This window comes from Phyllostomus discolor, chromosome 4 (genome assembly GCF_004126475.2).
Source record: "Phyllostomus discolor isolate MPI-MPIP mPhyDis1 chromosome 4, mPhyDis1.pri.v3, whole genome shotgun sequence".
Taxonomy (NCBI): Eukaryota; Metazoa; Chordata; class Mammalia; order Chiroptera; family Phyllostomidae; genus Phyllostomus; species Phyllostomus discolor.
The window spans coordinates 112,430,453-112,445,963 of NC_040906.2; the positions used below are offsets into that span (position 1 = coordinate 112,430,453).

A 15,511-nucleotide genomic window follows, 5' to 3' on the forward strand; every position below is an offset into this window, starting at 1 on the left:
CCCCACCCCGGCCCTGCCACCAGTAATCAGCAAATCCCAAGGTAGCAGAAGACAGTAGCCAGGACCTGACTAATGATCACAAGGTCCGGACTTCTGGCAGGCTAACAATAACATCTTGACCAAAGTTTTATGTTTCAGTTTCTGAGCCTTAAGGTGGAATGACCCCCTGGCTACTTTCCCATGAGACCAGTCAGAGAGGTGGCAGAACAGACCTCAGAACTCTCCTCAAGACCTCAAGACATGACTTATTACCCCTACCTTGCCCTCAACCAATCAGCTGCTATCACAACCTGAACCCCTAGCCCACAGTGTCTTGTGATTTTGCCCTATATAATCTGTAACCTGTATGCCACTGGGGAGTTGGGGCTTTGGGCATTAGCTTCCCGTTCTTCTGGATGGTGCCATTCATCAATAAAATAGCCAGTATTTCTCCACTGTAGTTCTTGGTGTTTAGTGTTTGGTTCTGCTGGCTCTGCTGGCACCGGGTGGACAAACTCATTCTGCTCAATAACACAGGCTTGCATGGTTGTTAATAGTACAGGCTCTGGGTTCTCAGGTTAGAGCCCAGGCTCCACTTTTGTGTGACTTTGGGCAAGTTCCTTAACCACTCCAAGCCTCAGCTTCCCAATGGGGATCAGAATACTGACCTCACAGTGCTGTGGGGACTAAATGAGATCACAGGCATAAAGTGTCCTGGTCAGTGCCTATATCTCACCAATGGCAGGTGTGACAGTTTAGGCCACATGGCCTGTTGGTAGCATACACACTCCAGGCCTACAGCACTGTTTAAACACAGCAGAGAGGCCCGGAGCACCCAGAGTAAAAGGGAATATCTTGAAAAACTTTGATCTTGTGTAAAGAGTTAGAAGACCTGGTGGCATTTGGTCTCTACTCTGCCACTTGAGGGAGTTTTAGTGTCAGGGCAGTAAATGCTGTTTGTGTCCCTCCCCTGGTCCTCTTTGGCTGTCAGTGCAGCTCCTGCAGATAGCCCCAGGCGTGCTGCCGACTGCCTGCTCCGAGTGCCTCTGTGCCTCTCTGCTTCTCCACTTCAGAGCTTTCTCTGAAACTGGGCAGAAGCTCACCTAGCTCAGGGCAGGCCCAGTCAGGGTTCCTGTTGTCTTTTGCTGTTTAACAAAATACCCCAAAACGTAGAGGCTTAAAACCACACCCACCGTGTTTTTGCTCATGAGTCTGCAGTGGGGGGATGGCTGGGCTCTGCACTCATGGCCTCCTCTGGGCAAGATGTCCCAGGATGGCGCCCTGGCTGCACAAGCTCTCTCTCCATGTGGCTCCTCCACCCGACAGGTTTGGTTCTTCAGAGCATGAGTCTCAAGGTGCTCAGATTTCCTACAGGTGTCTTGCTTCCCCAACAACACAAAAGGAGAAGCTGCTAGGCCTTCTTGACACGTGGGATCAGAAAGCACAGAAGGTCACTTGCATATTATTCTCTTGATCACAACAGTCCCAGGGCCAGCCCACATGCAAGAACAGACTCCACCTCTTGCTGAGGGAGTGGTGAGGTCACTTTGCTGACCAGCATGTAGGATGGGAGATGTTGTCGTGGCCATTGACAACAGTCTGTCACATCCAGCGTGTGTGGGAAGAAGGAGGGCATTAGTGCCCCTGGAGCCATCCCTAAGCAATGAGGGCAGGAATTGGTGGGTACATGCAGGTCCCCTGCCCTTCAGAGGAAAAATTCTGACCTATATTGGACAGGTTCTCTAGGGGATTGCCAGCAGGACTAAGGTCCAGATGCCCACAGTGGACGAGCTCAACAATGTCCCCTGAACTGCTTGTCACTATTTCCCCATCTATATCTCCCCCTCCCCTTCTGCTACTTCCTCCAAACATCCCCCAGTTCTGGTCTTAGTCCTTCCTCTCCTGAGAAACCAAACCAAGACACCCAGTTTCTTTGTTTGAAAAGCCCCTTAATGGGGGCTGTAAAATATTGCACCCAGGCCTCTTGAGTAATTCTGAGGGAATGAATGTGAAAGGGCTCTGTAAACTGGCCGCTGGGAGCTGAGGTGAGTGGTTGCTTTGAGCACAGGTACTCCAGAGGGAAGGATGGGCACTGGGGGCCACTGGGGTGGGAGGCCCCGCCCTGCCCTGCCCCGAGCCCCGCAGGTCATCAGGGAGTGGTCACTAGACTGCCTAGGAGAGGGCTCGAGGTGAGGGCAGAGCAGTGTGGGGCAATACCGAAGGGGGTGTGGACAGAGGTGTTTTCTGGCATGTGGAGAAATCAGGTGTGCTGTGTCCCTGTCCTGCCCACCACGTTTGGGTGACTTAGCAAATTTAGGTGACTCATCAGGCCACACAGCCTGGGACAAGGTCCCTTAAGATCATCCACCTAGCTTTGCTGAGGTTTGCTCTTGTGAGCCAAACCTTACCTTTGGATTTGGCCTCTACTTTGGGAAGAGAGGAACTGAATTACCAATAAGAGTCCCGGACTCGGGTTCATTCACCCTCCATTCAGTAAACACCGAACAGCTGAGCCCTCTTCCATGCTAGGCCCAGAGGTAGGGATCCAAAGGTGAGCCAGCCACATCCTCTTCTCTCCGAGGCTGCCAGGTTGGTGCGGAGTGTGTGAGACCAGGAGACAGGCAGCCAGAAATGGCACAGAAGCACCGGGCTTGCTGGGGAAGATGTTCTGGGCACAGAAGAGGGACAACGATGTGGAATCCAGAGTGGGGGTGGGACAGGTAATTGTGGAACTCTTTCCAGAGAAGCTTATGTCCACCTTGAACCTCAGCAGGTCTTAAAACTTAGCCAGGAGACTGGCAGGGCATATGCCTGGCAGAGAAAACTGCGTGGCCTTGGGGAGGCCTAGCTCATTTGAGAAACTTCACTGCGGCCAGAAAGATGTGGGGGAGGGTAGAAGATGAGGCTGGAGAGAGAGGTGGGTTGAGAAGAGCAATGGGAGCCCCTGAGGAGTCTAAAGCAGGAGATAAAGGGATCAGATCCGAATTTAGGATACACACCGCTGGTTGTGGTGTTGGCCAGGTGGAAGGGCAACCAACACCTAATGGGGCTCATTCATTCATTCAATGAACACTTGGAGTGGCAGTGTTCTAGGTGGCAGAACCTGTGTCACTGTGGGGATCCAGGTGAGGGGCTGTAGTGACCAGGATGGTGGCCAGGATGGTGGCCAGGATGGAGAGAAGGGGCAGAGATTTGGGGAGGCACTCTCACTGTTACGCAAACACATCCCGGCAAAACATAAACTGGCATCTGGTTCCTGGACCAGTTGTGTATGAGTTTGGAAATTGGGGACCTGCTATTTCAAGGGTGGAGAGCTAATTGGCAGGGATGGCTGAACTATTTCAGGAGACCCCACCCACAGCAGCAAAACTCTGCCTACCTCATCCTTCCCCCTCAGGCTGCCCCGGGCTCTAGGAAACTCCCGTGCAGTGGGGCCAAGGATGATCCGCACTGGCCAGTTCTAGTAGTGGGGTGAAACCCAGACTCCCAGTTTCTTTTTGTCAGTCCTGTCAGGGAGCTGAGTGACTCCTCCGGGATCACAATGGAGGGCAGAGGCCCAGCTGGGACACAGAGTTTGTGCTTGTTTATTTCTGTGCTCTGCTCCCCTTCAGATGGCAGACTCTGGGGGTAAGAACTATCTCCTTCATCAGACTTGGGCTTTCTGAGGGTGTCTCCCCCATCAGATTAGGAACTTCTGGAGGGAAGGCTGAGGAATGGTAATGTAAGTCAGGGAAGCTGTTTTGCTGCTGATTGATAGTTTGCATTTGCAAAAAAATAATAACAACTGTCAAGAGGATTGAAAGACAAAATAGAAGAGAGAAGTGTGAAGGAGGCTTGGACAGGATATAAGTACAAAGCATTTGTACTTATGAGAAATGGCCAGAAATGAGAGCAAAGGGAACTAGACCATAATCTCCATGAAGATGGGGATTTTTGTCCATTTTAGTTCTTTTCCAAGTGCACAGAACAGAGCCTGGTACATAGTAGGTGCTCAGTGGACATTAGCTGAAGAAATGAATGGGGAGGCCAGGTGGTAATTGTGGAGTGCAGGGCGCCCGCCCACTATGAGAAGCAGGGAGGGCCAGGGGCCAGGAGGCTGCTGGGAGGGGGCCCACAGGAGTGGGAGTGCTGCCTGGGAGCCCCATGGACCTCTGGGGGTTGAGTGATGTACCCCATGAGCCTGTAGGTCTCACCCAGGTCTCACTGACCTGGGTTACGAATCTGGTGTCAGAAGAGGGGTTTTCCTTCCAGGGCCCTCTCCCTTGACTCCCAAGCCACATCTTCTACCTTCCGCTCCTCCACAGGACCTGCGATGTGACTGTGCCCTCTGCACAGTACCCCTCCTATGCTCTTGATCCCTCAGGAACCTGGGGTGCCTCCCAGGCCCCATCCTCTGCTCCAGTTGCTCTTCCCCACCATTTCCAGACCTTTTGCTCAGAAAGCTCCCAACTGATCTTAGCCACAGTGGCCAGGACCACACCTCCACCCCAACCTCGTTTGTGCCTTATCACTTATGTGCACAATTCTGCGAAACTGCCTCAGTCGTCATCTCCTTAACTGCTAATGGGGCTGGATGACCCGTGTCACAGGGAAGCTCTGAGCCGTACTTGTCGAAGGACATTGTGAAATGGTCAAGTGCGAAATAAAGGTAGCTTAGTGTGACAAAATTGTCACCCTGAGGCTGAAAGGGCCTAAGCAAAACCCAAGAACCTTAGACCTGTGTGTGGGGAGGTAGGGGGTGGGGAGGGGAGAGAGGGAGGGAGAGGAAGTGTGTGATGTTTGGGCAGTGGGAGGGATGTTATCAAGTAATTAAGAATCCGTTGGTATTTTAAACAATGGTCCTTATAAACCAATTGCACCCTCATGAAAAATAGTCACTCCTGAAATCACAGAACTTTTCATTTCCCCCAGCAGACTCAGCACTGTGACTGGCCTGTGGCGGTGTGAGGAAAGCCCTGAACTGTCAGAGAAGGCACCGATCTCCCCTCACTCGAGCGGGGCCTTGTGGGTTGCATCCAGGCTCCCCACCTGTTGAGATCTTGCACAAGTCACTCCTCAGGGGCTGATTCCTCGCCTGTAAAACTGGGGAGGTAATACCCGCTTTACAGAGCTGTTGCAAGACCAACCGAGTTCATTCACATATCACTGAGTTAAAGCATGTAGACCAGTGCTGGGCAGACTGGTGCCTCCAGTTTATTACTCTCTCCTCTCCCTTTCACTCTTCTTCCTGGCTCTTAGACCCTCTTCTGCAATGGTCCTCCCTAGCCCATTCAGACCTGTTCGCTGTCACCTCCTCCAAGAGGCCTGTTCTGTCCACCTCATCTTAGGTACCCTGCTCTTCCTCCATCACCTCATCTTTCAACTTTTTCTCCCTTCCAGACGCCAAGACCCCAGTTCCCCCCAAGGCTGTCCTCAGTGCTCCCCAGTCTTCCCGCACTGCCTCACCATGTTGCACCCCACACAGCACATACCAGGCTGGCCTGTCCATCTCATGTTTTATTGTAAAAATGTTAAAATAAATTACATTTGACATCATTGCCAGTGTGTACATAGTGTGTGTGATTCCAGAACAGCCAGTGACACCCCAGCAAGGTGGGGTGAGGAAACTAAGACGAGCATTTTAATACATTTCACAGAAAAATAGAATGCCGCTGCTTCTCGCCCCACTGTCCAGCCAGCACATCCCTGGTTACAGGATGAGTAGGGGTGTGGACACATGTGCCTGTCACAGTCTTCACGTGTGTGGGGGGGGGTGGGTTCTGGCCCTGCTTGGACCCACAGTATTGGGGAGGGGGCTAAGAGGCAGAGAGGGTGTTGGGGTCAAGGGTGGTCACCCACCTCCTGCCCCGTATCCATCGCCTGTGATGGGTGCCCTCCCAACTCTGCTCACCCGCCAGTCCATGTAGGGACTCTTTCATGACCTTGGCCGAGGTCACTGAGAAAGGCCCAATTGAGTTGGGAGGAAAGAGACTGAACAGGGAATGTCCCGATCCTTAGGACTCTGCTCTTTTTCCTTCTCTCCCCCTTTGGCTCTAAAGCTGACAACAGATGCCAGGTATATAAAAACAGCAGTTTATTTAAAAAATAACAAAACACGTAGGGCAGAGTGGACAGGCCCCAGAGTGTGCATCATGGAGAACCTAAGAACTCTGCAGCCCCTCACCAGAGACAGTCTGTATACAGTTTCACATTATCTTTTGCTCCCCCATCACAAATCCTTTATTACACACACACAGAGGAGGCTAGGGGGAGGAGCCTGATTCACATATTTGGCCATTTCCACCTGTGAGCCCAGAGCAACCTGGGGAGTGAGAGGTGAGGTCCTTGTTCTGGGCACAGGGAAACAGGGAGGTGGGGGCAGAGCTGAGCTGGCTCCTGCAGCTCCCTGATGACCAGCCCCAGGAGTCGCAGCTTCGGTGGCCATGGCCTTCCCCTACTCTTCCGCCCACCACTTTCTGGGAGGCAGAAAGCCTGCACCCTTCATCACTTGGCCAAAGGGTGCCAGAGACAGGATGCTGGTCTCCAGGCTGGGCTGGGCTGGGCCTCAGTACATCAATAAGGTCTAGGACCCCAGGGGCACCCCCAGGCCTCCCTGGTATCAGGAGTGTTGCAGTACCTGCCCTTTATCTCCTCACTCCCTTCCCCCAGGCAGTCTCTTCCCTAAGGAGGTTTGAAGTAGGGGCCAGTCAGGTAGACAGAGGGATTGGGAGGTGGTTAAATCCTTGCCCTAGGCAGGGCCCTGCTCCAGCAGAGACCTGAGTGCCCAGCCCCCACACCAGTTATCCCTCCAGCAATGCCTAGCTCAGTGCTGAGCCCACACACAGAAGCAGCTCATTAATACTGGTAAACTCAAATGGCCGAGGCCACAACTTAAGAGAACCGTGTGACATTCTCAACCGTACGATGGGGCAAAGGTCAGCCCTGCCAGCCCACACATGTCTTTGAACCATCAAATAAACCAGCTACGCTCAGGACAGATGCCTCCCACTGCCAGGGTGCCCACTCAGCTGGAGAACAGAGGCTCTGTCCTGGACACACACCTTGCTTAGCTGTAGGGATGAAAGGTGAGGCGGGCCCCTGGCTCCCCACTCCCAGTTCCAGGGGCTCCCAGGCATGGCAGGATGCCCCAGGATAAAGGTAATGGAAGCAGTCAAAGGTGGAGTGGGGAGCTGGCCCCACCTCACGTGCCCCTGGGGCAGTTTGCCTTATTGTACTCGTTCATTAGCTGTTCATAAGGCACAGAGAGCTCCGACTCGGTGCTGGTGAAGGTGGACTCGTCTGATGAGGGTAACTCGCCCAAATTCAGGGGCACCTCAGCCTCAGCCTCTTCCTGGGGTCTCTCCTCCCTAGTCAGGTTGTCCTCTAGTGAGGACTTGGATGTCTCCTCGTCCAAGAGGCCGGTCTCCTCATTCACATAGCTGATGTTGGCATCCTGGAAGATGAGTGGGTGGTAGTCCTGGGCATCCCACGGCTCGCCCTCCTCGCTGATGCGGTCCAGCTGGTTAATGAACACCTCAGAGGCTGGGGAACTATCCTCGGGGGGCTCTGCCCCAGCCTCCTCACTGGGGGGCCGTGACACATGGCCTTTGCTCCTTAGTGTCTGAGACACCTCTTCCAAGCTGGGCACCCGGTTCTTAGAGTAGAACACCAGGGGGGCCAGGGAGGCAGGGACGTCTGTCAGCCTGTCCCCCTGAGGCCCAGGCCCTGGCCCGGGGCCTGGTCCCTGTCCCAGTCCCGGTCCCGGTCCAGGTCCCATCCCCAGGACCTTCTCCCCACCCCCGTTCGTCTTCATTGCCTTCTTCCCAATCTGCTTGATGAGGTCATTGTAGGTCTCTTCCTTTTTAGACAGGAAGCTGAAGATGTTGACGTCCTTGGACGGCGTGCTCCCTGCCATCTGCAGGGCCTTTTTGGAGTGTGGGGAGCTCTCGAAGGACTCCTTTCGCCGCCGCCGCCGCTTCTTAATGGCTTTGTGGACCTCCACAAACATGCTCACCTTCCAGTTGACAAAGAGGGACAGCCAGGCCAGCCCCAGGTAGATCCAGAGCTCCACAAAGTAGCGGTACAGGGCATGGTAGTTGGCACTGGGGTTCACACCTGAGGACAGAACAGAAAGCCCAGAGGGTCAGGAGGAGGGTCAGTGGGATCCAGAAACACTCAAAGGCCAAAGCTGTTATCATCTGAGAGTGGGCACAGCATGAGAACACAGAAGGGGACACATTGAGAAAGGAAGGAGGCCTGCTCTGGAAGCTGGGCAGTCCCATCATTCTGCAGGGCCACTCCCAGTCAGAGTGGTTCCGCTGGGCTGAGGGAGGTTCACGGAACAGTCCATGAATGTTTGCCTTTCAGTTAGTCACCACCCCCACACCTAGCTGTTTTGTGTACTTTTTTGGGGGGTATATGTTATAGTTCAGTGAAAACCAAGATGGAAATTACCTGAGAGGGCTCTGATACTCTCAGTGAGGGCATGGACTCATGGGTTCGATAGAAATGAGGCTGGTGGTTGGCCTGAGAGGACTGTGGGCACTGGTCCCAGGAGGAAATATTCTGGACAGCCTTGATTCTCCTTCAGTAAGGTCTGGCCTGCCTCCTGATTTCCTGTTTCTGACATCCTTGAATTGGTTCCTCCCATGGCCAGACTTCTGACACCTGCTCCAGGGAGCCCTCTGGGGTCACCCTGCACAGTTCTGGTTGCTTTCCTACACTCCGGGATTATCTGAGATTCGTGTAACTTTCCTCTTCCAGCATACTGATGTGCATCATTATGTATCCTGTGCTTCCCCACTCCTCCTCAGGAGACTGGGAACAACCTGGAAAAGGCACTGGAGAATGGGGGCTCCCTTAGCAGGGGCTTGTTTGTTTTGTTTTGTTTTGTTTTTTAAACCAGTTTTACAGATAAGGACACTGGGGCGGAGGTTTAGCATCTTGCTGGAGCTGAGAAAATACACCTAAATGCCCTGCTGTGCTGCTCCAGCACAAAGGTTTCTCCTTTGCCTGCTCTGGGCCCCAAAGGCTACACAATGGCAGGGTTGTGCTTCTGTCTAAATTTATCTCCCAAAACAGCAGGCCCAGATCTGCCAGATCAGTGGAGTGTTCAGGCCTCTTTCCTGTTCCTCCCCCACTCAGCCACCCCCTCCCAGCATTCCAAGTCTCCACTTACAATGGGGCAGAAGGGTAGTGACCTGCCCCTGCCCCCTGAGAAGGAAAGGGGGAGACCAGTGGCCCCCAGAGCAGAGGCTGAGGTCAACTGGGCAGGGCAGCAGGCACTGGGGGAACAAAGACTGGGGCAATGCAGCCAAACAGGGTGTCAAGAAGATGAAGAACCAGGATGCTATGCAGGCCACAGGCACAAGTACTAGAGTGGCCAAGTGACTGGGCAGACAGAGGGGCCAAAGAATCCTATCTCCTGCCTAGATTAAGCAGGGGAGGGGTAGGAGGGAGTGTCCGGGCCCAGGCAGCTTGGAAGAAGGCCTCTGTGTTTAAGCCTCCTGTGGCAAGAGCAAAGTTTCGGGTCTCTGAGCCAAGCCCCTGGGACAGCTTCCTCAACTCTGATAAAGGATGGAAGGAAGGCAGCTCTGTGACAAGGAGGGGCCCTGGCTCGGCCCAGGGGCTCTCTGAACAACAGGCACAAATCCTGCAGGTGGAAGGTCCTTCCTCCTAGCCAGTGCACCTGAGTCCAGGAGGTGGTCACTCATGTGTCTTTCCCAGTCCTCAGCCTGCTAGGGAGAGCTCGGACACTAACACGAAGACAGGAAAGGAGAAGAAAGCCATGTCCCAAGGACGGGAAATAGGAGTCTTCTGTAATTACTCTGTGCCTTGGTTTCTCCTTCAACTGGCAGGGTGGGGTAAGGACCCTACTGGGTAGAGGAAGTGCCCAGGAAACAAACGCTTACTGGGGGTCCCCATGAAGGTCAGCTGAATTGAGATTGGGGAAGCAGAGAAAGAGAAGGTGGGGAGGCAGAGGCAAGGGGGCAGGGCGGGACTCACCAGCCACGAAGTCCCCGAAGCCGATGGTGGAGATGGTGATGAAGGAGTAGTAGAGGCCCTCGATATAGTCCCACTCTTCAGTCACCATGAACACAAAGGGTGGGATCACCAGGTGGACCAGGACGCCCCACACAATGAAGATGGCCGTGCACGTGATTTGCGCCTTCCGCTGATGGGGTGGTGGGAGGTCCAAGTCAGACAGCAGTGCAGACTAGGGGATCCCAACAGGGACACCTCCAGGGCTGGAAAAGTGGCCAGAGGGGAGGCCAGTAGGGCACCACACCTGGGAGGAGGCTCACCACCCAGGAAAGGAGGGAGGGGCAGTGTTCCCAGCCCAACCCGGGAGAACTGGGGGCTCTGAAACTGCCCTCTGGCCATCTAACACCTCTGTCCAATTCTCGGATCCTTCCCATCCTCCATCTCCTGCCAGTGCCCCCCTCCCCATCTCTGTCTAGCACCTAGGGTTAGGGGCATACCAGGCTCACGCCTCTCTTGGTGAGGAACTGGCCCAGCCGCTTTGCTCGTCCCCCGAAGAACTTGCCCAGGGCACTGATCCACGTCAGGCAGAGGGGCACCCCGAAGAGACCATAGAAGACACAGAAGAGACGACCAGCGGGAGTCTTGGGGGCCACGTTGCCATAGCCTGAGGAAGAAGAGAAGTAAAGCTAAGAACAGAGCAACAGAGCCATAACGGGGGTACTGGGCCCAGACTCAGAGTGACCCCTGCCTCTAACACACACACACACACACACACACACACACACACACACACACACTTGAGGGAGGCCCATTCTCCAAGATCACTTCCTATTGATCTAATGCCAAAGTTAGGAAATGACCTTTCCCTCGGTCTCACTATGATCATGATCATTTATAACAGTTACAGTGGGATGGGGCTGTCTCTGCCATCAGGTTGGAAGCTTGCTGAAGGCAGACCAAGCCTCCACCACCAGCAAGTCTTCCACTAGTCTGTGTGACATCCACGTGCATATCAGAAAAAGACGCCGTCTCTGGGTAGACCCCCCAGAACCACTGTGGCAGAAGGTCTCCAAACATGGACATTCTTCATCCCGGCCTTTCTTCTGCACCCCCGCTGCTGCTGAAGTCAAGCTGGTGTCTAATTCCCCTCCCTTTGAACCTGGGCTTTAGCGACTTGCTTGACTAGTAACAGTGGGTACGCTCAGTCTAAAAAGACTGCTGCTTCTTCCCATGATCTCTTGAAATGCGTGCTTTTGAGATTTTCCCTACTGCAACCCGGCTGCCACATTGTGAGATAACCACAGCTGAGCTCCCAGCTAACAGGCAGCCTCCACTACCAAACACGCGATGGAAGAAGACATCGTGAGCGCCTGCCAGTGAGGCTTTCAGGCAACTCTGGCACCGGCCACCGCAACCGCTACAGCCTGGAAGGCCTCCAGTAAGAGCCGGCCAGTTGAAACCAGTCAACCCACGGGATGGCAAAAGATAAGAAGTTATGTTTTTTGTCACTAACTTCTGAAGTGGCTGCTTATGCAGTCACCCATAGATAACCAGAACCGACACGCAGCTTGGCGAGCAAGCTCGGGCTGGGTTTGTACAGTGTGCAACCTGTGCAACCTCCTGCATGGCTCTGACTATCAGGCCGTGTCATTTCAAGAGCTCAGGTCAGGACTCCTGAACACAGGCTCCCAGGCACAACTAGTCACCAAGGATTTACTAAATCACCAGGAAAAGTGTCAAAAGGACAGGCTGCAAATGACCCAATTTTCCCTTGACGTGGCCATGGGACGGGAACTGTACTCCTATAATGCTCTGTGGAGCTAACGCATGGCAGTGGGTATCCTGAGGGTCCCTGAAGACTTACCGATGGTAGTAATGACGGTGGCTGCAAAAATCATTGCATTGGGCCAGTTCCAGTTGTTGAAGGTCTGGTTCCCTGTGATGGCCACGCCCTGATCTGCAGCATCAGATACCACCTAAACAGAGAGACAGTGAAGATCGAAGGAGGACAGCCTAGCAGATGATTTCTAAGTGACCACGCTCTATTAAACTCCTTATAAGAATTCTCATGTAGTCATCACAATAACAAGAGGTAATATTACATCCATTTTATAGATGACAATACATTTGATAGAGGATCAGAGAGGTTAAGTGATTTTCTCAAGGTCACACAGCTGTTAAGTAAAGTTACTCCTCGACTTATAAGGGGGTTACATCCCAATAAGCCCATCATAAGTTCGTAAGTTGAAAATGCAGTTAGTGCACCTAACCTACCAAGCATCGCAGCTTAGCCTGGCCTACCTCAAACATGTGCATAACACAGCATTCCAAAAACACTGGCAACAAAAACACAGTGCACTATAGAGAGTAGGTTGTTGACCCTCGTGATCACAGGGCTGACTAGGAGCTGTGGCTCACTGCTGCTGCCCAGCACCACAAGAGAGTATCCTACTGCATATCACTAGCCAAGAAAAAGCTCAAATTCAAAATTCAAAGTATATTTCTACGGAATGCATATCACTTTCACACCATTATAAGTCAGAAAATGGTAAGTAAAGCTCTAGGCAATCTGGCTCTTCTAACTGAGCAAGTGTTTCTCAAATTTACCAGGGTGCCCCAGAGTCACCTGGGGAGCTCGTTGAATGGACAGCGGGGCCCCACCAGAGTCTCTGAGTCAGCAGGTCTGGGAAGGGGTCCAAGAACGTGCATTTCTAACAAGTTCCCAGGTGACGCTGAAGCCACTGATCCAGAGACCACACTTTGAGAACCACTATACTAGACTGTTCTGCCTCCTGAAGAGGGCAGATGTGAGGCAGGCACTCAGGTGGACCCTTACGCCACACTCAGCCCTCCGTAGAGAAGTGTTCTACTGTAAGGTTGGCCTGGGAGGGCCCCTCATACACCCTTCACCCCCACTGTCAGGACACCTGTGAAGGTCAAGCTCAGTGTCCTCTTGGATCTGTCCTCCAAGACCTCCTTTTCCCTGCCTGGGACTCTATCCTCTCCCCCTACAGGCTCCCCCTTCCTTCTTCTGGAGTCCTTTATCTCAGTCATGGGCCCAGCAATTTCAACATCTGGGACAGGACGGATCATCAGGTACATACTTTTCAGAGTGACTCAAAATGGCACTGGCAGTCCCCACAGAGCCTCCAGCAACTGTGTGCTGCAGATGAAAGGCCACAAGGGGAAGTCCAGGCAGAGGCCCCAGGGGAGGCCTTATCTGTCCGAGGAGCACTGATAGCTGCCAAACCTGTTTCCACTTGACCAGACCCTGCCTCTAGCGGGGTATCCAACCTTCTGGTGTCTCTGCGCCACACTGGGAGAGGAAGAGTTGTCTTGGGCCACACATTAAATACACCGCAACATATAATCACCAAAAAAATCTCATCATGTTTTAAGTAAGTTTACAATTTTGTGTTGGGCCGCATTCACAGCCGTCCTGGGTTGCAGGTTAGACACTCCTGCAACTCATCCTTCAGTTCTGCTTCCAGTCACCCCAACCTATCAATGGCAGGGCCTGGACCCCAAAAGGCAGCTCACAAGGGCCAGGGTCTGCTCCAGATCCGGGGCTCCAGGTCTGCCCCCAAGGAGGGCCATGGATGTCCCATCCAGTCCAGATATCAGGAACTCAGGCATATTTCCAATAAAAAAATCAAGCCTAGGTCTGAGGGAAGACAGTGAGGGACGGAAGCAGGAGAGATGGGAAAACCGTAGTTCTAACCCACCTGCAGCACAACTGAAGTTTGGTGGGAAAAGGGAATGGGCAGGTTGTTCTGAAGGAACGTGGGGTCTGCAGCAGCAGCAGCAGCAGCAGGCCCGTGTAAACGGATCTGCAGACATTAAAGAATTTCCCACTATGCTATGCTTGTCTGACAGGCCCTCACACCACAACACTGGCTGCCCTGCCTCCTTGCAGCATTTCCACAGCATCTCTCTGCGGGCTGTGAGAGGCTGCCTTCAGCCCTGCTCGCAGAGAGCTGGCTGTCTAGCAGGCCAGGCCATGTCCACGTGAAGGCTCCAGAACATGTTGATACTAATAGCCCAACAGGAGAACTACAACAAATATGAAGGTCCATCCAAGAGGTTTCCTAAAAAATGACATCTGTGTTTGAAGCAGGAGAATGAGGCTGTCTGTGTCCTGATGTAGGACAGATGGCAGGGCAAACAGAACCACTCGGACAGCCGTCTGAGAGTGGAGACTAGAGCACAGTTAATTGTCAGCGACGAAGAGAACACACAAGGACACCTTTCAGTGAGAAATGTACCACTGACCAGGGAAAGATGTGCCTGAAGTGCTGCCTCTGGTCATCCCCACAGAATCCCAGGGAACAGAAGAGATTTCAGGAGACCAGCTACCCCTATTCTCATACAGACAAAAGGGGTGGATTCTGGCAATGCCAGCCTGAACTCCTGCAGACTTCTCAACAGCAGAATGTTTGGCACACTCAGAGAGGAAGTGGTAGGCACTGAACGCCGGCCCAGGGTCGCCAAGAACCAGTCATGCTCGGTGAAGTGCATCTCCCCCTCCAAAGGGGTTGCAAAGCCTTGCAGTTGGGTGGAAATCTACATGCAGTAAATCTAGATTTAGTGAGGCAGCCGAACACATGGGTTTAAAGATATTCATGTGGACAAGACAGAGAGATGTAGGGTAGAGCTGGGATTAATTTGGGTCCATTTAAGAGCAGATAAAGAAAAAGAAGTATTGATCATTATCAACCTGGCCTGAGGTCTCCACTATCATGCCAAAGGCCTGGCTTCATCAATATTTTAATCAACAACAAAGTGAGGACAGAGATGGATGACCAGTCTAATCTGCAAAGGATGCAAAATTGGGTACCAGGCTGGGATGGGAAAATAGCTAACACACTGCAATGACAGTCTGGGATGCAGAAACATCCGTACTGGAAAACTGGGCCTGATCCAACAAGACATGACAACCCTTTAAATTTTTCGTGTCTTACACTTTGGGTTAGAAAAGACCAGTATAGGGCTGGAAAGTATAGAGGGGAAAAGTCCCTGGGTATCAGCTGAGCACAAACCAGCAAACACCAGGGTGGCTACCAAAAGAAAAGTAAATACGTCCTGGGCCATGTCAACACATTACCTACTCAGGGTGGGGCGGGTAGCAGCCCGTTGTTCTCCCTGGGTCAGGCCATTCGGGGTCACTCTGTTCCATTCTGGTCAACTTCACATGATATGTTAACTAACATGTGAACTAACAGGTCAGGGTCCAAGAGGGCACAGGGGTGGCACGTTTAGCTATCTCAGAGTGGACTGTCCTTGGCAGTTGTCCATTTCTGGATAATGAAAGGTGTTTAGACCAAGTGTGAGTACTGTACATCAGGGGTGTTGAAGGTGTGGCTGGAACAGGGGTTCTCCCCTGAGGGTGGCAGCATATTCTGGAAGTGTTTAGAAATGCTGTCTGGGGGGCAGGGGAGGATTGTGTCAGGCACCAGGGAGGGAGCAGCAAAGAGACGAAATCCATTCCAGTGATGGTGGGGGTGCTGCTGGCATTGAGTGGGCAGGGCCCAGAGGCTAAATGTGGTTCGATCACAGGATAGCCCCGCAC

General features: G+C 52.9%; 1 protein-coding gene across 1 annotated transcript in view; it reads right to left on the reverse strand.

Annotated features, from left to right (window-relative positions):
• Positions 1–5,455: 5,455 nt before the first annotated feature.
• KCNK5 (potassium two pore domain channel subfamily K member 5) overlaps positions 5,456–15,511 on the reverse strand; it is a 37,194-nt gene continuing 27,138 nt past the window's right edge. The window contains exons 2-5 of the mRNA XM_028510302.2: positions 11,807–11,918; positions 10,440–10,606; positions 9,964–10,132; positions 5,456–8,073 (exon numbers count right to left, since the gene is read on the reverse strand). Coding sequence (XP_028366103.1) covers positions 7,160–8,073; positions 9,964–10,132; positions 10,440–10,606; positions 11,807–11,918 — 1,362 coding nt within the window. The 3' untranslated portion in view covers positions 5,456–7,159. The remainder of the gene's footprint in view (positions 8,074–9,963; positions 10,133–10,439; positions 10,607–11,806; positions 11,919–15,511) is intronic.